This window comes from Lipotes vexillifer, unplaced genomic scaffold, assembly GCF_000442215.2.
Source record: "Lipotes vexillifer unplaced genomic scaffold, Lipotes_vexillifer_v1.1 scaffold482, whole genome shotgun sequence".
Lineage (NCBI taxonomy): Eukaryota > Metazoa > Chordata > Mammalia > Artiodactyla > Lipotidae > Lipotes > Lipotes vexillifer.
Window position 1 is genome coordinate 156694 of NW_006796247.1, and position 26137 is coordinate 182830.

General features: G+C 36.4%; 1 protein-coding gene and 1 pseudogene across 2 annotated transcripts in view; both read right to left on the reverse strand.

The window, feature by feature from the left end:
• DCBLD2 (discoidin, CUB and LCCL domain containing 2) overlaps positions 1 to 26137 on the reverse strand; it is an 88655-nt gene that overhangs the window by 30098 nt on the left and 32420 nt on the right. For both annotated transcript variants that reach the window (XM_007468399.1, XM_007468398.1), the window contains exon 3: positions 7023 to 7160. In XM_007468399.1, coding sequence (XP_007468461.1) covers positions 7023 to 7160 — 138 coding nt within the window. The remainder of the gene's footprint in view (positions 1 to 7022; positions 7161 to 26137) is intronic.
• Positions 9091 to 9522, reverse strand: LOC103079995 (geranylgeranyl transferase type-2 subunit beta pseudogene; annotated as a pseudogene).

A 26137-nucleotide genomic window follows, 5' to 3' on the forward strand; every position in this document is an offset into this window, starting at 1 on the left:
TTTTTTTTTTTGCGGTACGTGGGCCTCTCACTGTTGTGGCCTCTCCCGTTGCGGAGCACAGGCTCCGGACGCACAGGCTCAGCGGCCATGGCTCACGGGCCTAGCCGCTCTGCGGCATGTGGGATCTTCCCGGACCGGGGCACGAACCCGTGTCCCCTGCATCGGCAGGCGGACTCTCAACCACTGCGCCACCAGGGAAGCCCCAGGGTTTTCTTAATGAAGACATCAACATCAGATTTTCTAAGACAGCTCTAACTTAGTTAGCAATATTACTATGAGGCATAACTGATATCCTACACACAGGGTTTTATTTAAAGTACAATTAAAATTTTTTCTAATACATAGTAACTGCATAGGCTTGGGAACTTCACAGTTATTCCATGAAATATTTTTTAAAACATGATACCCAATGTTAACCCACATGTAATACCATGAAAATATGATAAATATTTTATAAGTTCACAAATAATAAAAAATATCAGCATATTGGCTACTAACTTAGAAATATTTTTGATTGACAGCACTGTCTATTCCTGAGATTAAAGGATTGTGAAAGAGATTTAGATTTCCCCCCAATTAATACTCTGTTTTTTGCTCTTGAATAAATTGAAAAAAGACTCTCAGCAGTGTCAGTACCCATCACTTACGAGAGTGTATCACCAACTATATTAGCTGCAGGGTATAATTTTTGTCCAGTTGAAGCCAATTACTTCTGAGGGAAGGGATGCTTGAGTGCCTTTATTTATTCTAACTCAAGGAAGCATAAAGCACTGTAACTAAGTAATTATATTTATTTACCAGAAAGAAGAAAATACGTGAAGCAAGACAATGTATACTACAAATTCTTCTCCTTTATTTGCTCTGAAATTCTTTTAAATAACAAATTCCCCAGAAACTGAAGGGACCTGAGGTCATTCTTTCCCAATTCTCACTTTGTCAGTAACCTTGCATTGCAGGTGTACAGATAGCTACTTTGTTCAAGAGCTAGAGGATGTGGGACAAGGCTCATCTTTCTGCTAAATTCTTGTGTCAATATTATTGTGTGACCTTGGGAATAATTCCTTGTTTCCACGATAGGAACCTGGCACTGATTTGTACCATGTGCAATCTAGTGAAGGGAAATTTACATATATAATAAAACATAATTTACCGTGATTCAGCATCAACTAACATTTACTAAGTGGCAGATAATTTTTGTGGTATTTTACATCTAATCTCCTTTTACATACTGAGAATAGCGATTAAATCTTGTTTCTCTTAGAAATATTACAATGCCATCTATGGAAGCTGAGTCCACAACAGGAACTCAGGAAAAATTTTCCCAGATGAAAATAGTCAAAAATTTTTTTTCACAGATGATGTAGGCATGGCTCAGTTGCCTAAGCAATAAGTCAAATAGGCTACAAGCTACATATGGATAGATCAGACCCTCTCCACACCTAAATTCCTATATACTAAAAAATGAATATAAGACATATTAAAGACATTATAAGACATATTGAAATAACATGACATCTTATATTAAAATATAAGAGACATTAAAAATATTATAGATTGTAAGACACATTAAAATTCTTTTGTAACCTAGTATCGAGGACACTAATAATATCTTAGTAAGAGTAGCAGTGAAGGGCTTCCCTGGTGGCGCAGTGGTTGAGAATCTGCCTGCCAATGCAGACGACACAGGTTCGAGCCCTGGTCTGGGAAGATCCCACATGCCATGGAGCAACTGGGCCTGTGAGCCACAATTACTGAGCCTGCGCGTTTGGAGCCTGTGCTCCGCAACAACAGAGGCCGCAATAGTGAGAGGCCTGCGCACCGCGATGAAGAGGGACCCCCACTTGCCACAACTAGAGAAAGCCCATGCACAGAAATGAAGACCCAACACAGCCATAAATAAATAAATAAATAAATACATTGTGTATTATTAAAAAAAAAAAAAAAAAAAGAGTAGCAGTGAATGAATTTGTCCCCCGGATAGCACAAGATAGCACAAACACATACTTAGCCCCTTAAAAGAATTGCTAACTTACTAAAAAAAAAAAAAAAAAAAAAAACCAAAACACATAGAAAATACTTAAAATCATTAAGGTGCTCTTGAGGTTATCGGTCAGTCTGAAATAAACTCTTTCTCATAAAGGTGAATTGCCTCTTTGGGTTATACCACCTTAACAAATTAATTCTGTTTATAAATTTCTCTGCAAAATTGGTAACTCTTTATTCATCAGCACCTTTGTTGTACAAGTTGACATCAAAATACAGTTATTTTTCTGCATGTATACACACAAACACTATACATATTCATTTGTGTATAAATAAGGACAAATCTAAAAATATGCATGTAAACTGAGACTTCATTAATAAAATCTTACTAAATAGTTTAAAAGTTTTGAAACGTTTGCCAGACACAACAACAAAAATTAGGAACACAACAGAAAAACTAAAAATAGAAACATAGCTAAGTGTAGCACTCGAAACAGAAAGGATCCTATAAAATTACTGTACAATTAAGGTAGCAAACAATCTAAGGAATTCATGCTCTATTTTCAAAACCAAAAACATCCCATGCAGGAAAAAAACAACCAGTTACAGAAATCTGGACTCTATTAGAAAGGAGTTCTCTATTCCGCCCCTATGTTTCATTTACAAGTTAATATAATCCGATGGAAGAAATGGAAAATATTTGCAAAAAAATGTGGTTAAAGAATGTAGCAATTAAAACCTTTTAGACTATCGGTGTTAAGTCTAAAAATAACCCAGCATATAGCAATACTAACCCTGTCAAATGGGAATATTTGTCAGGCTCAGCTGTTCCCAAGTCCTAAGCACATTGTCAGGAGGCAATGAATAAACAAGTGTTTATGAGTTCCAATTAGGCAGCATGTTAATACATCTACATTGGATCATTTTATTTCACATGTAATTTTAAACTAGCTCCTGTTTTTTCCTAAAAAAATAAAGGCAAACTTTAGAGTGAGCAATACAAAATTCTGGGTTGGTAAAATTTGAAGTAATGAGGTCATAACTTTTTAAGTGATAATTCATGTTCTAAAAAAGGAATATCAAGACTATCACTCTTCAGCTGGTCATATACATATATATGTGTACACACACACAGATACACACCCCGCCCCAAAATGATGGCACATAACAAACAGAGGCTGCCTTAAAAGACCTGAAGCTATCAATGCAAATGCAGACATGCCTTCTGAGCTCATTGTTCCGTAACTAAAATTACCTAAAAAATTATTGCCCAGAGTCTTCCTAGAAATGTTGAGCTTTTCTTAGAAACTGGTTAATGTTGAACAGATTCAAAACCAGGAATTTAGAGCAAATCACCTATAAAATTTATTTTATTTTTCAAGTCCAGTGGTAAATACTGTTTTTTACATTTACATTTTAGAATGAAAATGTCTGTATCATTTATTATTCTGGATTAAAAGATCTGAGTTACTGAGTCTGGACCTGTGAGTGGCTGGCTTTGCCTCTCTCAGTAAGACCAGCAGTAACTAAGGAGTTTCTCTCTACAGAACTTCTAAACAGTGGTTGCTAATATGTTGCCCAGGATATGTCTAGGATCCACGTAGATCTTCAATTTTCAGATGAAAATTTCAATTTCAGAAAGTCTAGTTCGAATCTGATGGAATTATACCAACTCAGAGTAAATTACTAATCCTCTAACTATTACTGAAGTGTTGATTAATATTTTTATCTGTCTTTCTTTGCTACCCAATAGAAACAGGAAAACTTCCTTTCACTGGTGGATAAAATCTTTCAAAAATGAGGTTTACAGGTGAAAATTAAAAGCGGTAATTGTCAATGTAAAAGACTGGAAACTACTGCTCAAAGATCATTAAAAATAACAGAGAGGAATAAAACCATAAAAGTTATAAAAACTAGACCCTAAAGTGAAGAGCACACCAGGTACAGTGCCCCAGACATCACTGAGGCACTGTAGCAGCTCAGCCCCTCATCCAAGAGGCTTCTTTGTGTCTGAAGCCTCTTACTTCAACATAAACTCAGGTAGAATGAATATTAATCCTTTGAAATGTTTCCCCGTAGAAGATATGTCTGGTTCAAAAGTCTTTAAAAAGAATTAAATTAGAATCTGGCCTAATTCTGGAGCTACTTTTATAGCAAGATCTCTTAATTTGGTCATCTCTGATCCAGTCCCCTCTAAACAGCCTCTTACCTGGCCTCCCTACAATTCTTCCTCTCTCTCTTGGGCCCGTTCTTCACAGATCAGGGAACCGTAAAAACAAAAACATAAATCCAGTCACATCACTACTCTGCTCTAACAGCTTCCATGCACTTTTTTTGGGATAAAACTCCAACCCTTACATTTTCTGCAAGGCCCTGAATAATGTGACTTACTCACCACTCATTCATTTCACCCCAGCTGTGCTGGTTATTTTTCCAGTTCCTCCAAAGCTCCTTCCCACCCTAAGGCCTTTGCACCTGCTGCTCTCTTCCCTACAATGTTCTTCCCTGTATGTCTGGAACCTCCAATTAATCCTTTGGTTCTGGGCTCAGAAGTGGTTTCTTCAGGAGAGCTTTGCTCTTCACCAATCTTCTATTCCCTGCACCCTTCTGGCCTCCCATTATTTGAATGTTTCCTTCATCATACTTATTATAACTGCAATTAAGTAACCATGTGTTTAATGCCTTTTCCCAACCCTGTACTGTGAAGGTGTAATTGTGTCTGTCTCATTTACTGCTGTTTTCCCGGTGCCAGGCCTATTGCAGGAAATAAGGCACTGAAGGGAATATAATTTTGCAATGGGCACTTGTAAGAAGTAATGAAAATTAGTCTATCTTACACAAAATCATAGCTGTATCAACCACACATCACACTATAATGTTAACAAGTCTTTGTGACAGTTTAACAAATGACGAAGCCAATGAAGCAAGATTCTTCACAACTTTTTCATTCCCAAATACTCTAAACTGTTAACTAGGTTATTAAGCTGGGGGCATGTAGTGATGTTCCTTGAAAATATTCATGGAATTCAGTGTGGCAGCTAAGTTTCCTGGATGGAAACAAACTGAGACTCTCAACCAAAGCACACCAGCCTTCAAATGAATGAGCCATTCCAAGAAATTATGTCTGAAAGGCCACCCAAGAAGAAGTAATATGAAATGCAACCAGTGTTCTCTTGAACTTAGCCAATTCACTTCAAATGAAATAAATGCTTGATGGATGGGTAAGAACGCACAAAAACAAGAAAAAATTCAGGAGCAAGCTGTGAGATGAGGATTTCCCAAGATGATTATGACTTTGGAAAGTGTTACTTTATAAAGAAGTTCCTGATTAAGGTGGATATTTCGAAAAAATCTTTGGAAGCTAAGCGTCATCTAAAATAGTGACAGAGCCATTTTAAATCTGGCATAGATGTATATAAGTCTACAATATACTGATTGTGGTATCTGAGATGATTGTCAATTCTTAAGAAACTCTAATAAGGGCATTTAGGTTTCCGTGGATCAAAAGCTCCATAATTTAAATATCCAATGTAAGAAACTTTTTTTGTAAAGAGGAGATACTTATTTTCCAGAAACCTTTAACTCAATAAATAACAAAGACAGAAAGGGGAAAATATGAAAACACAAAATAAATAATTTAACCTGATACTGCGACCAAGAAACTTAAGAAGAATAAGAAGCAAATTAATTATTATCTTCTATCCTCTCACCCATCAACCCAAGACTTTCACAAAGTAAAACCGAAAGGATGGAAAGCTATCATTTCACTCTGTGTTTTCTACCTTACTCTTCTGATGGTGGCAGGCGGGGCAGGAGTGGGGAAAGTGAGATGTGTGTGTGTGTACAGTAGTCAAAGGGGGGAAACTAACATTTGTCTTCTGCCTACTATGTTATGTGCCTACAGACACTAAACATGTATTATTAGATGTAGTCCTCACAACTAACCCATTTACAGATGAAACTGACAGAGGTGAAATGACTGGTCAGAGGTCACCTGCTTAGTACACAGCAAAGGCAGGCTTTGATTCCAGGGCTAGCTAGTGCCCCTTCTACAACACCACACTGCCTTAGTTTTCCTAGTTCTGTCAAATATATTAATTGTTCATTTAGCATAACATTTCCAGTTCTTTTCTTTCCATTATTCCATTCAAATGAGTTTTCTTTTTCACTCTGAGGGATTTTATTAGTCTTGAAACGTTGTTCCATAGCTTAGAAATTAAGGGAAAGTAGACCTTTTTTCACACAGAACAGCTCTCCTCTCTCACACTCTTACTGAAACTTTAATGAGGCAGATAGTGTATATCTATTTCACTTAATAGCCTTGCTTTTAATTCCCCCCCCCTCAGATTCTAAATATTAACAATCTAGAAAATATCTCATGTTTATCTTGCAGTGTCTCAGAGAGCACTCCCCAGGTTACTCCTGGTGCTATGCAAGTCTCTTCTTTGAAAAGAATGGTAATATGGTTTTTAACACAGTAAGATGAAGTGGTAAACTGTGGATAATAAAGCTTTAAATTGATACATTTCAGTAACTGATAGATTTTTTTTTTTTTTTTTTTCGGTACGCAGACCGACCTCTCACTGTTGTGACCTCTCCCGTTGTGGAGCACAGGCTCAGCGGCCATGGATCACAGGCCCAGACACTCCACGGCATGTGGGATCTTCCTGGACTGGGGCACGAACCTGTGTCCCCTGCATCGGCAGGCGGACTCTCAACCACTGCACAACCAGGGAAGCCCCACTGATAGATGTTTTAAAGTTATTATCATTTGTGTTCCAATCTTATAAAGGTGGAAAACTTAATATTTCTTCTACTAAGGAAAGGTAGGTATATAAAAAGACTTTATATAAAGTTAATATACTTAATTTTTAAAATTCTGAAACCGATCTAATTTTGTCAGATTTATGTATGTGGTATTAACTGTTCAGTCTTCCTACTCTATTCCAAACTCAGATAACAGGTACTCAAAGAAAACACTGCATTTTTGTTTTCAGAAACTGTAAAATGTGGGAATCATGATATAAAGTGAAAATTACCTTGCTTATCTATAACCGAGTATGAAGCCAAAAATCCTCGTCCAGAAACATGAATTCCACTCATGAACAGCACTGTAATTTCATTGCTTTTTGATTCAATTGAATGGTTCATTTGCAACCCCAGACCGCAGTATTTGCCTAGGAATCAAAGAAAAGCAGATATTTGGTGTGATTCATGAAGTCAATAATATTTACAATGTAGGTAAAAGAATCATAATAATATACCAAGCTGGGCATTAAATTAATCTAAAATGACTAGAATGTTTAATGATGAAAAACTCACATTACTCTGGAGAGAAAAAAAATTCCAAGTGATCACTGTTCAAATGATTCAAAAGGAAAAACAGTGTATGGAGGCATCACTGACCTTATAATGACTCAATTTCCTGTGAAATATATCTATACTCTTTAAAACTGTGACAAGGAATTTTTAAAAATTAACTTAAAACATTTCATGCAGGCAGGTGGCTCATAAGTGAATTGACAGTCAAGCAGTAGTATTCTTAACATGTTCCCCAAGGGGGAACAGATTCTTGAGCTCTGGGCACCCCTCAAACCTTTTACAGACCTTCTCAAGTTTTCTTCCAGGAATTGTTGGACTTCTGTCAACCCCTTTAGGTGATCATATCTAGTCCTACAGCTTTAACTATGATATGATAATTCACATTTATACCTTTACATAGCCTTTTCCTTGAACTTCAGATGCACGTATCTAACTGCCTACCAACTTTTATCCTTTAATGTCTAACAGACATGTAAAAAATAACATTCTCCCTCAGTACAGATCTAAATTTATTAAGATAAAAGGGCAGAAAAAAAAATTAGAGCAAGATATCCACCAATAACTAATAAAAATGGGTTTTTCTTTTTCTTTTTTTTATTCCCAAATTTCAGCCATTTTTTTTCATCTTTTAATTCCTATGGGGTTCATCAATTCTTTATCAGTTAACATTCTCATTGACAAAGACCAAATTATATTAACTATAGTTATATATAACATATCAAGAGAGTACATGGGAAAATCAGAACACAAGACTTCATCAGCTAAATAGAGCTCAACTCAGTTTGCTGTTATGGAGACAAACAAGATAAATACATTGAAGCATAAACAAAATATCACGCTCAGAATAACAGCATTCCAGAAGGAAACGGAAAGCTGAAGATACAATAAAGGTCTCTAATTTACAATACGTATAATTATATAATTTATTAAAATCAACACAATTCATGTACAAATTATTAACATGGCAGCCATTAAGTTTGTTAAGCACTTCAAATACTGAAATGTTATAACAGTAAAACTACACTAAGCAACTTTTGCATCAAGGGATCTAATCTAGCACTAGTTCAGGTTGAACGTTCACTCTCCGAAGTATTTCTTCAGGCATGCAAAAAACAGGCCTAACAGGTTTAATCTGTTCTTCTCCCAAAAGTGACAATCCAGCAATTCCAAATAGAGCGTGAAAAGGATCTACCATATCTCCTGGCCTGTCCGCAAATCCTCCCGTTTCTTCATCTTGACATGCTAAAATGAAACTGCGCAGTTTCTCTCTGTCAATCCAATGAAGCCTTCCAATTATCTTTAGGGAAGCCAACACCCACCAAGAATAGCATACATCTGGTAACTTCTCTGGCCATCCATTGAGTCCACCTGATGGAAGCTGTCCTTCACAAAGCCACTAACCAAGTAAATCAGAATTTACTCGATGCAACTGACTAGTAATAGCCAGGAATCCTGCCCAGCATGGGATTCAGAACCTGGCCTGCAACCAAATCCACCATCAAAGTTCATACATGATAAAACAAATTCGATTGCCTTTTCCACATTAATAGCATCCAGCTTCCCCAATGGAGCCAAAGTTGCCACCGCACAAAAACAGAATCTTGTGTTGATTTCTCCCTATTATATAAAAGTAGATTTTCACATCCCATGAAGCAGCTGGACTCTCCTGCCTGCACTGTATTCAGCCCTCATCTTTTAGACTGGCCCCCTCTGTTCCAGTACTCCTGTATGTTGATATAACTAGCACAGTGCATGCTGGAACTTCCAGCAGACGATTAACTCCAGTTAGACCAGCAGCTTAGTGGGACCCCAAATATCTCCAGCGAAAGAACCATCTTCTTTCTGTAGACTCTGAACATATTCCACAACTTTATTTACATCAATAACATGAATACTATCATAGAGTAAGAATCTGGACAGCACTAAGAGTGTACAAAAGATGAGGATCATGTCCAATACTAGCACTTATTCCACCACACTCATGTTGACAAGACTTAATAAATGTCAGAATTTCTTCTCTATTCATGCGATGTAGCTGTCCCATGAGATTCGTTACAGTCAGACCCCAACAGATGCCACTTATTCTCAAATATTCAGACATACGGTATTCGTAACCATCTTTGAGCCATAGGATGCTATATAATCTGCATGCTTCTCCACTAATAGGGTATCAGGTGCATCTGACTTGATAATAACATCCTTCTGCGCTGTGCCCATGTCTGAGACCAAAAAGGGCAAAAATGGGTTTTTCTTATGTGCCTGGTAACTTTAACAAATTCTGAATAAAAAGTTCTAAAAATATTTTAAGTTGAACAACATCACTTGAATAAGAGTAATGTGAACTTCCACAGATATCATTTTCAAGGACTATACATTTTCATGTGAGTAGAAAATGCTAAATAATCAACCAAAACCCCCCACCAGAACTGGTAAGGGAGATAAGGTCACAAGGTCGATATACAAGTCAACTGTACACAATAACCTAATCAAAATGGGCAGAAGACCTAAATAGACATTTCTCCAAAGAAGACATACAGCTGGCCAACAGGCACACGAAAAGATGCTCAACACTACTAATTACGAGAGAAACGCAAATCAAAACTACAATGAGGTATCACCTCACATCTGTCAGAATGCTATCATCAAAAAATCTACATATAATAAATGCTGGAGAGGGTGTGAAGAAAAGGGAACCCTCCTACACTGCTGGTGGGAATGTAAACTGGTGCAGCCACTACGGAAAACTGTAAAATAGAGCTACCATATGATTCAGCAATCTCACTCCCGGTAACATATCCAGAAAAGATGAAAACTGTAATTTGAAAAGATACATGCACCCCCCTCCCCCTGCCAATGTTCATAATATAGCAGCACTATTTACAATAGCCAAGACACAGAAGCAACCTAAGCATCCGTCAACAAATGAATGGATAAAGAAGATGTGGTATGGGACTTTGCTGGTGGTCCAGTGGTAAAGAATCCACCTTCCGATGCAGGGGACACGGGTTCCATCCCTGGTCGGGGAACTAAGGTCCCACATGCTCAACAATTGAGCCTGTGTGCTGCAAACTACAGAGCCCAGGCACTCTGGAGCCCAAGCACTCTGGAATCCATGTGCCCTGGAGCCCACACACCACAACTAGAGACAGAAAACCCACAGGCCACAACTAGAGAGAGAAGCCCACACGCTGCAACAAAGACCAGACACAGCCAGAAAAAAAAAAAAAAGACAAAAAAAGAGACGTGGTATGTATGTGTATGTATGTGTGTGGGGTGTGTGTATATATATATACACATACACACACACACCCCCCCCACACACACACAATGGAATATTACTCAGCCAAAAAAGAATGAAATATTGCCACCTGCAGCAAACTAGAGAATATCATACTAACTGAAGTCAGAAAGACAAATAAAGGGGCTTCCCTGGTGGTGCAGTGGTTGAGAGTCCGCCTGCCGATGCAGGGGACATGGGTTCGTGCCCCGGTCTGGGAGGATCCCACATGCTGTGGAGCGGCTGGGCCTGTGAGCCAGGGCCGGCCGCTGAGCCTGCGCGTCCGGAGCCTGTGCTCCGCAACGGGAGAGGCCACAGCAGCGAGAGGACCGCGTACCGCAAAAAAAAAACAAAGACAAATACATGATATCACTCATATGGGGAATCTAAAAAATAATACAAATGAATTCATTATAAAACAGAAACAGACTCACAGACACAGTAAACAAACTTATGGTTACCAAAGGGGAGAGAGAGGTGGGGAGGGAAAAAATTAGGAGTATGGGATTAACAAATACAAACTACTACTGTATATAAAGTAGATAAGCAACAAAGATTTACTGTGTAGCACATGGAATTATACTCAAAATCTTGTAATAGCCTATAATGGAATATAACTTGCAAACAAAAACCCTGTGAATCACTATGCTGTACACCTGGAAACTAACATAATATTGTAAATCAACTATACTTCAATTTTAAAAAAACAATTTTATTTCCATAAACTAGTGACAATCTGAAATGAAATTTTTAAAGCTAAATTTATAATAGCAACAAAAAGATTAACTATTTAGAGATACATTTTAAAAAAAGAAATTCAAAACCTGTACATTAAAATATGCAAAACACTGCTGAAAAAAATTCAAGAACTAAATAAATCAGGAGATATACCAAGTTCATGGACTAGAAGATTCAATATTGTTAAGATGTCAGTTCTCTCCAAATTGATCTACTGATTCAATGCAATCCATATCAAAATCTTAGCAGGGTTTTTTTTTTTTTTTTTTTTTTTAGAAATTAACAAGTTGAACCTAAAATGTATATGGAAATGCAAAGGACATAGAATAGCCAAAATAATTTTAGTAAAGAAGACAGCAGAGAGACTTACATTACCTGCTTTTAAACTTTCTATATAGAACTACAGTAATCAAGAGGAGTGTGGCATCATTGTAAGGGCAAATATCTACATTAATCTGAATGGAGCAGAACAGAGTCCAGAAACGAACCTACTTACAACTATCAACTGATTTCTGACAAAAGTGTCAACAGAGAAAGAACAGTCGTTTCAACAAATGTACTAAGCCAGTTGGATATCGATATGAAAAAACAACTTAAAACTTCACAATATATACAAAAATTAAGTCAAAATGGATCATAGATTTAACTCTAAGAGCTAACCTTATAAAACTTTTACAAGACATAAAAGAAAACTTTGTGACTTTGGGTTAGGCAAGGATTTCTTACATTCAACACCAAAAGCATAATCCATTGAAGAAAAATATTAATAATTAGGATTTTTATCAAAATTTTAAATGTTTGCTCTTTAAAAGACACCATTAAGAAAATGAAAAAAAACGACAGGCTAAGAAAAAATATTTGCAAAACATTAATCTGATAAAGACCTCACATCTGAAATGTGTAAAAAACTCCTGTAACTCAATCAATCCAATTTTTTTTAAATGGGCAGAAGATTTAAACAGACACTTTAACAAAGAAGACACACTCAAGGCAAATAAGCACATGAAAAGATGCTCAACAGTCATTAAAGAAATGCATTATTAAAACTAATGAGGAGATACCACTACATACCCACTAGATTAGCTATAATCAAAAAGACTGACAAAACCAAATATTGGTAAGAATGTGGAGAAACTGAAACCTTCATACACTGATGATGGAATCATAAATGGCACAGCCATTTTTGAAAAACAATTTGGCAGTTTCTTAACATGTTAAACAAAATATACATATCATACATTTCATACAACCCAACAATTCCACTTCTAGTTATCTTTTATTTGCCCAAAACAAAAATGATGAACCTCAAAAACATTAGAATAGAAGAAGCCATTTATGATATTTCTAGAAAAGGCAAAAAAATAAAAATAAAGATAAAACATAGGATCAGTGGCTGCTTGGGACCAGGGGTGAAGTGGGAACTGACTCTAAATGGGCACAAGGGAACTTTTTGGTGTGATGGAAATTTCTAAACCTGCATTTTAGTGATGTTCACCCAGCTATATAAATTTACTAAAACTCATCAAACTATACATTTAAAATAGGTGAAATTTATGGTATATAAATTGTATCTCGATAAAGCTTTCAAAAGAAATGCAAACATTAAAACAATTTTTATTGTGATGTGTTTTGCACAAAGAAAAAATAGGTCACAGAATCACACAGCAGAATGAGAACTTCAGAGATCTATTCCATGCCCCTTCTGACAGCTGAAAAAACTGAATAAATACCAAACATCAAGGTGTGCATACACGCACGCATACACACACACACACACACACACACACACACACACACACACACACACACACAGGTCTTAGGTGTTTGCTATGGTGTTCAATATAAAATATATGTCTTGCTCATCCTTTATGTTTTTTATTTTTTAAATATTTATTTATTCAGCTGTGCCGGGTCTCAGTTGCAGCACTCCGGATCTTTGCTGCCGAGTGCCGGATCTTTAGTTGCAGCATGTGGGATCTAGTTTCCTACCAGAGATTGAACCCGGGTCCCATGCATTGGTAGCATGGAGTCTTAGCCACTGGACCACCAGGGAAGTCCTTGCTCATTCTTTCTTTAAAAACATCTACTGTGCAAAAAAAAAAAAGCCTTCTATTGCTAAATATGGAATGCAATTTAAATATAGCTATCAATATTTTTAACTTTCAAGTAAAATAACAAAGAACCCTATAACAGTTCTTATCTGATATATACAAGAAGAAAAGATGATTAAGTCTTTAGATTGTTTAATACTAAATAACTTAGAAACAGTCTGGTAAATAGGACAAATATTAAATACTGTATTATTTTTGAATACTAAATATTAAAAAATAATGACCTAATATTAAAACAGAGCAATATGTACTTCATGTTATTCCAAATATTATCTCAAATACTAAAAATATTAGACATTGTATAATTTGTTAGCAAAACCAAATGTGTGCAGAGCCAGGGCCCATCACATTAAATCTTAAGGCCCAGTGGGAATAGGTAAAAGGAAGAAAAATTGTATCAGCTAGAATCTTTACATAAACCAGTTAACTCTTGTAAAAATGAACAATAGGTTCAGCTGGGCTTATCAGCACTAGCTGTTCTTTGCCATTTAAGGATTTTATTACAAGGCTCATAAAGGTGCTCAGTACAAATACTGACTTTTCAGATACTTTTAGATACAAACAAAAAAGGTCAGATTTAAATGATCATAAAGAATATGATCATGACACACAGAAGTATCCTTACTTTATAAAAATTATATCATGTATGTGAATACTAGGAAATTCCAAGTTATTATATTTTAAAGTGAAAGTGCTCTATGAAAATAAATAATTGACAAAAATATATTCTTGAAGTGAAACAAAAAAATTTTAACCCTTTTATAATATAGACATAATCATAAAAGTATTTTCTATTAGCATTGCAGTTTCACCTCTTGTTTATTTATTTAGAGTTCTCTTGTCATCTGAAATGTGTATAAATTCAATCTGTGGTAGAAACAAAACATTTTTTTAAAACCCCTCTTTTTCTGTGAAACTCAAAAGGCAGTCCTAAAGAATCCTAATTTAAAAAAATAACAAGAAGAAAAGAAAAGTACAACAGCTCTCCTTGCTTAAGTGAGATCAATATATACCAGATAAACACCTATTTTCACCTCTCATTCCCAGCCAGGATGATGGTATCTCTCCTCACTTGGCTCGCCTTTGATCACAGGTTTTACCCATTATACAAGTAATACAAGCACTTGGCAAAATACTCTGGGAAAGAAAGAAGAAAATTCATCCTTAATCTGGGCCAATATACTCGTTAATTCTTTAACTGCTTTCCCCAATTGGTTATTCAAAGGTACTCCTGAATCAACAAGAAGCATTTAACTGCCAACAATTATAGGTTCTGCTGATGGCTCTCAAAGCCAGCCAAATTTGTTAGAAGTTTCTCATGGATAAATAAGAGAGGAATTTCAAAAAACAGTATATGGATATAGAAAAATATAAATATAAAAGCTAATCAAATATTAATCACCATAAAACCCATGACACACTGGTTTATAGTCTAAAAGAATCCATGTTCTGGGCAAATAAAAATGTTTGAAAAATCATTAGCCCTTAGGAAACTAGAAAAAGAAAAGCAAATTAAATCCAAAGTAAGCAGAAGAAAAGAATTAGAACAGAAATCGATCAACATGAAAACAGGAAAACAATGGAGAAATTAGTGAAACTAAAAGCTGCCTCTTTGAAAAGAAAGTCAGTAAGCCTCTAACTAAGAAAAAGAGGACACAAATCACTAATATCAGAAATGAAAGTGGGGACATCATAATATTAAAAAGGATAATAAAAGAATACTATTAACAACTCTATGTCCACAAATTTGATAACCTAGACGAAATGTACAGGTCCTTGAAACACACAACTTGCCAAAACTCATACAAGAAGTAAACAATCTGAATAGGCCTATATCTATTTAAGAAATGGAATCAATAATTAATAGTCTTTCAAAAGAGAGAACACCAGGCACATATGGGTTCACTGGTGGATTCCATCAAACATTTAAGAAAGACATCACACTAAATCTCTACAATCTCTTTTCAGAGGACAGAAGCAGTGGAAATATTTCCTAACTCATTCTATGAGGCCAGCATTACCCTAAAACCAAAACCAAAACCAAAGACATTACAAGAAAACTACAGACCAATACCTCTCATAAAAATAGATGTAAAAATACTCAACAAAATATTAACAAATACAATTCAACAATGTACAAAAGAATTACACACCACGATCAAGTGTGATTTATCCCAGGTATGCAAGATTTGAAAATCTTGCATGCCTGGTTCAACATTTGAAAATCAATGCAATTCATCACATCAAGAGGCTACAAAAGAAAAACCACATGATCAAATCAATAGATGCAGAAAAAGCATTCGACAAAATCCAACATCCATTCATGATTTAAAAAACTAGGAATAGAGGAGAACTTCCTCAACTTGATAAAGAACATTCCCAAAAAAACCCTACAGCTAACATCACACTTAATAGTAAGAAATTAAAAGTTTTCCCAATATCATCAAGAGCAAGGCAAAAAATGTCCCTTTTCACCACTCCTGTTTAACATTATACTGGAAGTACTAGCTAACATAATAGGACAAGAGGAAAAAAGATCATACAGATTGGAAAGGAAGAAATAAAACTATCTTTGTTCACAGATGACACAATCATCTGTGTAGATAATCTAGAAGAACTGACAAAAACTCCTTTAATTAATAAGTGATTACAGCAAGGTTAATATACAAAAATCATTTGCTTTCCTATATATCGACAACAAACAAGTGGAATTTAAAATTAAAAACACAATACCATTTACATTAGCACCCCCCAAAATGGAATACTTAGGTATAAATCTAACAAAATATGTATAAGATTTACATGAGGAAAACTACTAAACTCTGAAGAACAAAATCAAAGAACTAAATAAATGGAGAGATGTTCCATGTTAATGGACAGGAAGGCTAAATGTTGTCCAGATGTCAGTTCTTCCCAACTTAATTTATAGATTCAATCTGAATAAAAGTGCCAGCAAGTGGGGATGATTAGATATTCATCTGTAAAAGAATGAAACTGAATTCTTATCTTATACCACTCACAAAAATTAACTCAAAGTGGACTAAAGACTTAAATGTGGGGGACTTCCCTGGTGGTCCAGCAGTTAAGACTCTGCTCCCAATGCAGGGGGCTCGGGTTCCATCCCTGATCAGGGAACTAGATCCCGCAAGCCACAACTAAAGATCTCGCATGACACAATGAAGATCCCACATGCGGCAATGAAGATCCCATGTGCCACAACTAAGATCTGGCACAGCCAAATAAATAAATAAATAAATATTTTTTAAAGACTTAAATGTGAGACCTGAAACCATGAAACTTCTAGAAGAAAAAACAGAGGCATAAAAAGTTCCTTGAGGGGCTTCCCTGGTGGCGCAGTGCTTAAGAATCCACCTGCCAATGCAGGGGACACAGGTTCGAGCCCTGGTCCAGGAAGATCCTACATGCCGCAGAGCAACTAAGCCCTTGCGCCACAACTACTAAGCCTGAGCTCTAGAGCCCGTGAGCCACAACTACCGAAGCCCATGCGCCTAGAGCCCAGTGCTCCGCAACAAGAGAAGCCACTGCAATGAGAAGCCTGCACACTGCAACGAAGAGTAGCCCCCACTCGCCGCAACTAGAGAAAGGCCGTGCTTAGCAACGAAGACAGCCAAAAATTTAAAAAAAATAAAAAGTTCCTTGACGTGGGTCTTGGAAATGATCTTTTGGACATGACACTTAAAGCACAAGCAGCAAAATAAAAAATAAACAAGTGGGACTATATCAAACTAAAAAGCTTCCCTAGAGTGAAAGAAACCATCAACAAAGTGAAAAGACAACCTATGGAATGGGAAAAATATCTGCAAACCATGTATCTGATAAGGGGTTAATATCCAAAATATATAAAGAACTCATACAACTCAATAGTAAAACAAAAAAAAAAACCTCAATTAAATGGGCAAAGGGGACTTCCCTGGTGGTCCACTGGTTAAGACTCCATGCTTCCACTGCAGGGGGCGTGAGCTCAATCCCTGGTCAGGGAACTAAGATCCCGCATGCCGCCCTGTGTGGCCAAAAGAAAAAAGAAAAAAAAGGCAATAAAAAAAATGGGCAAAGGACCTGAGTAGACTTTTCCAAAGAAGATATGTGAAAGGCCAAAAAGTACATGAGAAGATGCTCAACATAACTAGTCATTAGGGAAATGCAAATGAAAACTAAAAAAAGATATCACCTCACACCTGTTAGAATGGCGATCATCAAAAAGACAAGAGATAACAAATGCTGGTGTGAATGTGGAGAAAAGAGAATCCTTGTGCACTGTTGGTGGGACTGTAAACTGGTAGTGCCACTATGGAAAACAGTATGGAGGATCCTCCAAGAATTAAAAACAGAACTACCATATGATCCAGCAATTCCACTTCTGGGAATATATCCAAAGGAAACAAAAACACTAACTTAAAAAGATATCTGCACTGCCATGTTCACAGCAGCATTATTTACAATAGCTAAGACATGGAAACAAACTAAGTGCCCAAAGATGGACGAATGGATAAAGAAGTTGTGGTACATATACACACAAAAGAATATTACCCAGCCATAAAAGATGAGGAAATCCTACCATGTGCAAAAATACTGATGGACCTTGAGGGCATTATGCTTAGTGAAATAAGTCAGACGGAGAAAGACAAATGCTATATGATCTCACCTATATGTGGAATCGAAAACAAAAACAAACGCATAGAAAAAGAGATCAGACTTGTGGTTACCTGAGGTGGAGGATGGGGAGAGGGGAAATTTGAAGAAGGTAGTCAAAAGGTACAAACTTCCAGTGATGAGATAAATTAAGTACTATGGATGTAATGTACAACATGACGGATATAGTTAACATTGCTGCATGATATATAGGAAAGGTGCTAAGAGAGTAAATCCTAAGAGTTCTCATCACAAGGAGAATTTTTTTTTTCTTCTTTTTTATTATATATATATATATATATATATATATATATAAACACACACACATGAGAAGATGGATGTTAGCTGAACCTATTGTGGTCATCATTTCACAATGTGTGCAAATCAAACCATCAGGCTGTATGCCTTAAACTTACACAGTGATGCATATCAATTATTTCTCAATAAATCTGGAAAAATATCCCAGCAAGTTACTGGATATCTACAAACAGATTCTAAAGTATATATAAAGACAAAAGAGCCAGAATGGAAAACACAATATTGAAGGAGAACAACAAAGTTGGAGAACTGACACCACTTGTCTTCGAGACTTACTATAAAGCTACAGTAATCAAGACAGTGTGCTATTGGTCAAAGAATAGACAAACAGATCAATGGAAAAGAATAGAGAGCCCAGAAGATCCACATAAATACAGTCAACTGATAAAGGAGCAAAGGCAATACAACAGAGCAAAGATAGTCTTTTCAACAAATTGTGCTGGAACAACTGGACATCCACATGCAAAAAAAAAATAAAAGAATCTAGATACAGACCTTATACTCTTCACAGAAATTAATTCAAAATGGATCACAGACCTAAAGGTAAAATGCAAAACTACCAGACTCCTAGAAGATGACCTAGGAGAAAATCTGGATAATCTTGGGTATGGTTATTACTTTTTAGATACAACAGAAAAGGCAGGATCCATGATAGAAATATTTGGTAAGCTGGATTTCATTAAAATTAAAAACTTTGGCTCTGCAAAAGGCAATGTCTAGAGATTGAGAAGACAAGCTGGAGACTGGAAGAAAATATTTGCAAAAGACGTATCTGGTAAAGGACACATCCGATAGAGAACTCCTATCCAAAATATATAAAGAACACTTAAAACTCCACAATAAGAAAACAACCTAATTTAAAAATGGGCCAAAGAAGATATACAGATGGCAAATAGGCATATGAAAAGATGCTCTACATTATCTATCATCAGGGAAATGCAAATTAAAAGCACAATTGAGATATCACTGTACACCTATTAGAATGGTCAAAATCCAGAACACTGACAACACCAAATGCTGGTGAAAATGTGGAGCAACAAGAACTCTCATTCACTGCTTATGGGAAAGCGAAATGGTATATCCACTTTGGAAGACAGTTTGTGGATTTCTTACAAAACTAAACAGTCTAACCATCCAATCCAGCAATCACACTCCTGGGTATTTACCCAAAGGAGTTGAAAATTTATGTCCACACAAAAAACTGCACATGGATGTTTATAGCAGCTTCATTCATAATTGTCTGAACTTGGAAGCAACCAAGATGTCCATTAGTAGGTGAATGGATAAACTGTGGTACATTTAGACCATGGAACATTACTCAGTCTAAAAAGAAATGAGCTATCAAGCCATGAAAAGACATGAAGGAACTTTAAATGACTAGCACTAGTGAAAGAAGGTAATCTGAAGAGGCTACATATTGCTTGATTCCAACCATACGCCATTCAAGAAAGGCAAAACTACAGCGACAATAAAAAGATCAATGGTTGCCAGAGGTTGTGGAAGAGGGATGAATAAGCATAGCACAGAAGACTTCTAGGGCAGTGAAAATACTCTGTATGATACCACAATCATGGACAAATGTCATTGTTCAAGCACACAGAATGTGCAACACCAAAAAAAAAAAATCATTAGCCACTAAGGAAATGCAAATCAAACCCACAATGAGATACCACTTTACACCTACTAAGATGGCTAGAATAAAAAAAAGACAGATAACAACAAGTGTTGACAAGCATATAGAAAAATTGGAACCCTCATACACTGTTGGTAAATGGTACAGTCACTTCAGAAAAAAGCCTGTCAGTTCTTCAAATGGTTAAACACAGAGTTACCATATGACTCAACAATTCTACTTCTAGGCATATACCCAAAAGAAATGCAAACATATGTCCACATAAAAACTTGTACAGGATAGCTCACGGCAGCATTATTCACAACAGCTAAAAGGTGCAAACATCCTAGGGTAAACTGGCATGGAGAGATGGTGATAAATCTGAAAGAAAGAATGATGTGATCCTTTGGAAACAGAAGGAGCTGTGAGAACTGAGATGACCTATCTAGAGCCTACTACAGGAGAGAAGAAATCTCTTGCCTTCTGGGAGAAGGAAAGGCTGTATCTCTGAATGGAAAGAGATGTTAGATGTTAAGTGGATCATCCAGGTGAAGGCCTGGATGCTGGAGGGGGTTGGGTGCATGGCTGTCAACACCACAGGAAACTTAAACAGCAATAGAGTGAGAAGAAGCCTTTGAGGAGAAAGTGGCTAAGAAGTCCATGAAAGCTCCGAAGGAAACAGAGTTCAGGGGCCCAGGAAAATGTGGCAGGAGCTAGAACCAATAATCTCTTTGTAATAATTCTAAGTGGAAAAGTCATTGTTTATATAACTAATTCCTTTACCATAGAAATTCAGGTTTCTATTTTTTCCCATATTTTAGATAAAGATGCAATAGATTTGTTCATATGCACAGCCTTTTTTCCCATATTTAAAATGATTACTGAGGCCAGATTTTTTTAAATTACAGGGTCATGTTGCCTTCCAAAAGAGTTACACTAATTTACATCACTACCTCCAATATAAGTTGAGAGTTTATTTCAAGGCAGCCTTATTACCACTTTTTTCCTGTTTATAAGTGCTTTTAAAAATTCTATAAATTTATAAAAATTTTGAATATAAGGAGAAAAAAAATCATTCTTATATAATCCTATTACACCGAGATAACCACTAGTAACACTCTGAAGGGTACCTCTCAATGCCTTGGCTCTCACCATCTGTTAAATGAAAATTATAGTACTATTTATCTCATAGGGTTACAGCCATCATTAAATGAACATACATGTGTATGTTTATGTGTATATACACACACACAAGCACAGTATTCTCTCTTTATTCATCAATTCATATACTTGCTCTTATTTAACATAAACCACACCTACATAACTGCTTTACAGAAAGGCTGTATCAATTTATTCTGCCCCCAGTAGTATTAGAGATAAAAGAAACTTGGTAATTTTCTATTTTCTTAATTAACTAGTGAAGCTAAATTTTTCCAATGTGCACTGACTTTTAGAATTTCCTCTGGTATGTGATCCTTTTATGCTACCCCTGACCCCTGGCTTTAAAAAAAAATTAACTACTTCTATATTACAAATATGGCAAGAGGGAGATTTTCTTGGGTGGGCCTCACCTAGTCAGGTAGGTCCTTTAAAAGCGAGTGTTTTCTCTGGTTAGTCACAGAACTGGAAATTCAAGAGACACATGCCAGCTGGCCTAAAAGAAAGCAAACATCTAGGTGGTGAGCTAGCACTCCAGACGGCCTCTAGGAACTGAAAGCAGTCCCTGGCCGATCGGCAACAGGAAAATGAGGACCAGAGTCTTATAACTGCAGGGAAGTGAATTCTGCCAACAACCAGTGAACTTGGAAGAGAAGCCTCAGGCCCAGATGAGAACCGCATCTCCAGCTGATATCTTGATTTCAGCCAGGCAAAACCCTGAGCAGAGAATCCAGTCATGCCAAGCCCAGACTTCTGACCTACAGAAACTGAGATAAGAAATTTTGTTGTTGTTCTTTTCCCCTCCATTCAAGATTATCTTTTATTTTGCATAACTAAATATCCAAATACAAACAGTTTCTATGTGCTAGACCCCAAAAGGTTATTTTCCAAAGAATCAATAAAAACAAAAATACATTTCCAAGTTTAATGTCTTTTTTCCCCACTTTAATAGAACTTTTTTTTTTTTACAATAGATATAAGAACTTAGTCTGTTCAGAATATTTTTTGGCAAAAAAATCAGTCATAAAATACATGTAAACTTTGTCTACAGCCTTTTCTGAGTTTTCAACATTCATGTCCCTGATAGTAGAACACACAAATGAGTCAGTTATACAGAGACTTGACCAATTTAGTATTTTCTAAGTCATTTCATGTTTAATGTAGTTCAGATCCAAATTTCCACTCACCCTCTCGTCTTCCCAAGGATGGCATATAGGTTAGAACTACGTGAATTCCATATATCAGTGGGGAAGGAGTGTCTGACCCAAAGCCATCCCTGGTCATTGATCCATGAGCTCTTCCATTTCCTTATCTTGTTACATCTGTTGGTGCTTTTCTTAGTCATTCTCCACCCTTCTGGAAACGTTTAGATGCTCTCTCATACTTTTCTCTGGGGTTTTGACTGCATGTGTTCCTCTTCCACTGGGTCATGGAACCAACAGCAAACCAATGTTTCTTCTATTGCTCTTCTTTCAGGATCTGCTTCATCAGCAGGGCTAAAATCAAGGTATCAGCAGGGCTGATTTCTTCTGGAGGCTCTAGGGGAGAATCCACTTTCTTGCTCCTTCCAGCTTCTAGAAGCTGCTGGCATTTCTTGGTTCCTGGCCACATCACTCCAGAAATTTTGACGTTTTAAGCTGCTCAATTTGTGGTAATATTATAAAACAGAAAACTAATACAATGTGAAATTTACTTTGGTGTATAGTAAGAATACCTTGCTTTTGGATGATCAAATCTGAGATAAGTACTACAGTATGCAAATTGGAGTGTATATATGGCTTAGGCCCTCAATTAGCAGACAGATGTATTTTACTTGCCCTTTTGGCCTGTATAGTTTTGAGCCTAAACTATTTCAAAAATGTTTGAATTACTTGCCAAGATTTAAAAAATCTGGAAACTCCACATAAATTCTGAATTTCTGGCTTCTCCTGAAACACCACAAGAAAAAAAAAGAAGGAAACCTGGGCTAGTTTTCCAAGTGGTTGCACCTAAGTAATGAATGTCCCTTTTGAAAGAGAAAAGCCACACTCCAGTTTGCCATAGCATCCACCATTCCCTAATGTCCCCAAATCCTGAAGCTCAGTTATCACTCAATGCTGTTATTATAACCTAGTCCATTTCACTCGTTTATTTTACCTGTCTGGTCTCTGTTGGCAGTATATACGTATCCACCTGAATAGAGCTAAGAGATCTTAAGGATATCATGCCTCTTCTAATACCCATACCAACTACACTTTAGGTAGATGATGACAGCAACAAATTAAGCTCTGGAAGATGGTAAATAAAATACTCTGTATTCAAGAGAGGAGAGATCCATCTGATTTCAGATTGACTAGAGGTGTGGTTAATATTGTCATAAAGCTTAAGAAACCTAATGTATGTTCTCAACTAACTGGAAGATCATTTAACCTATTGAGAGGTGTGCCATGGAACAATGCTCATTTTAGGAACTTGCAACTTAGAAAGATAAGGTGGAGAATGGGGAATTATTTGAGAAAGCAAAAGCACCATCAACTGTCCACCTCTAATAGAAATGGAACTTGCTTAGAGAACATCACTCAATTTATAAACAGACTTGGGAACAGCTTTTTAGGGCCCATGTACAGAAGCACCTCTAATCTCAAGAACAAAACTTGGAATTCCCAAAGGAACTAATTTACTGAATATCCAGGCACTGAGCTAGGTATGTGCTAGGGATTCAGTGATGAAACCAGATAGGCACAGTGCTGCCCTCAGAAAACTTAGTGCAGTGGGACAGGGCAAGTGCACAGCTGAAGCCTCTAAAGTACAGAAGAAGCCACTGCAGTCCCCAGAAAATGTTTAGAGAAGATTCTATCATTAAATAACATCCATCAGTACAGTTTCTTTAAAAAGTCGGGCTTCAAGGATCACTGCCTTGTGCTTGGTGGGCCAGAGCGAGTTTGAGTTGTAAAATTTAGCTGCCCGACTTCAAGTGATTTTGTGTTCTCTTTTTGAATGACTAGGATGTCTTCTCATAATGATTCCTCTTATGCTGTGACTAACAATAAGTTGTTTTTGGCTGGATTTAGTATTAGTTTTGGCTGCTTCAACAAAAATTCACCTGCAGAGGAAAACGATAGAAGGGTACAGATCTAATTTCCCTTTAAACAATTCAACTATTGGGTATACATTTAAAAGGACAAGTAACAAATATTTACTGTGTTTAAAAGGAATTCAGTAATATCTCTAAGAATGGATTTGCCTCTCCCTCTAAAAGATAGTGGTGACTACTTTAAGAATACGTTTTTCTACAACACCATAAAGTCATTGTGCATCTTGATTTCAGGGAAGGTGGCTACTTCAGTGTTATTTTTTTCATGAATAAATGACAGATCCAGTATTTGCACGTTTTAAAATGAATACGGTCCATGTGGGAAAATGTACCTTGACACTTTTACTCCTACTTCACACATCCTACACAAAGATCAATTCTGGATGGAATGAGGATATAAATGTACAGGAGGGAACACAATAAAGCATTAGAAGAAAACCTTGAGAACATCTTCATGACCTGCAAGTGGACAAAGATTTAAGAAGATAATACAAAAAGTACTAACCATAAAAAAATTACTGTGAACATTAAAATTAAGTTAATGTCTGCTTAGCAAAAGATACCAATAAAGGAGTAAAAAGGAAGGCTATATAAAGGGAGAATATTTGTAATAAATATATCTAAAAAGAATCCATAACCAGAATATATAAAAGAACCCCTACAAATAAGAAAATAATCATCTGATAGAAAATAATGTATAAAAAACTTCAAGATTCTTCACAAAAGAAGATATTCAATGGCTAATAAATAAATGAAAAGAGAACAATATCATTAGCCATCAGGAAAATTCAAGGCAAAGCTACAATGTGATATCAGTACACACAAACTAGAAGGGTGAAAAAAGAAAAAACAGAGAATAATAACTGGTACTCTCATACACTGGTGGTGGGCATGGAGTGGCACTACCACAGATGCATTTGGCAGTATCTACTAAAGCTGATCATAGGCAAGCCCAGGGACCCAGCAATTCTTCTTCTCGATATAGAAATGTGCACTTATGTTCACCAAGACAGGTAACAGAATGTTCATAGCAAACAGTGACAGCCAAGAAGTGGCTATATGGTGGATATCCCTTAATTTTAAGAAAGTTTCCTTACTGTTAGAAATTTAGTTTGCTTCCAATTTTTCTACATAGTGAATAATGTTGCAACAAACATCTTCCTAACACATCTTCTTCTATCTTTTGAAATATTTCCTTAGGAGTGATTTTTAATATATACTTCCATACGGCTACCCAAGTGAGTTATACCAATGAATACAATATTAAAAAAGGACCAATTTCATCACACCCACACCAAAATATTAAAACTTAAATGTTTTTCACTAATCTAAAAGTCAGGGAGGCAATATACTTAGCTTTAAAAATTTTGCATTTCTTTGACTCTAAGAATAATTGCCTCCTCTAATATCCTCTTTCATAATGGTGTCATGGATAAAAGAGCATCTAAGTTTTTATTACTATCCATGATGGTGACCAAAGGGTCTTGATAGAAAATTTTATTGCAATCACAAGAACCAAAATATCCACAAAGCAATACCAATCTTCCCCAGCAAATTTAGTAGGCTTTCCTTCCCTCTTGTGAAACTTCTACTTTGAGAACTCTAACACTTTTCCTCTGGAAAACCAGCAAACTTCTGGATAGAAGAAAGAAAGCTCCATACTCTGCTTCTGTTTCTTCATAAAAACTGTAGAAAAGGTAATGACTCAAGGCCCTGGCTCTTATTAAGCTGACAGCTTCTTTCAGGACAGCTGGCAGAGTTTTCTCATACCGAGTACCCTAATGTAAAAAGCAATGAGTCATAACAGTGTACAGACTTCAGCAAAACCAGATGTGTTGCCAAACATCACAGGTGAGACATATACAGCATACCAAGAAATTTCTTTCAAAGATTTT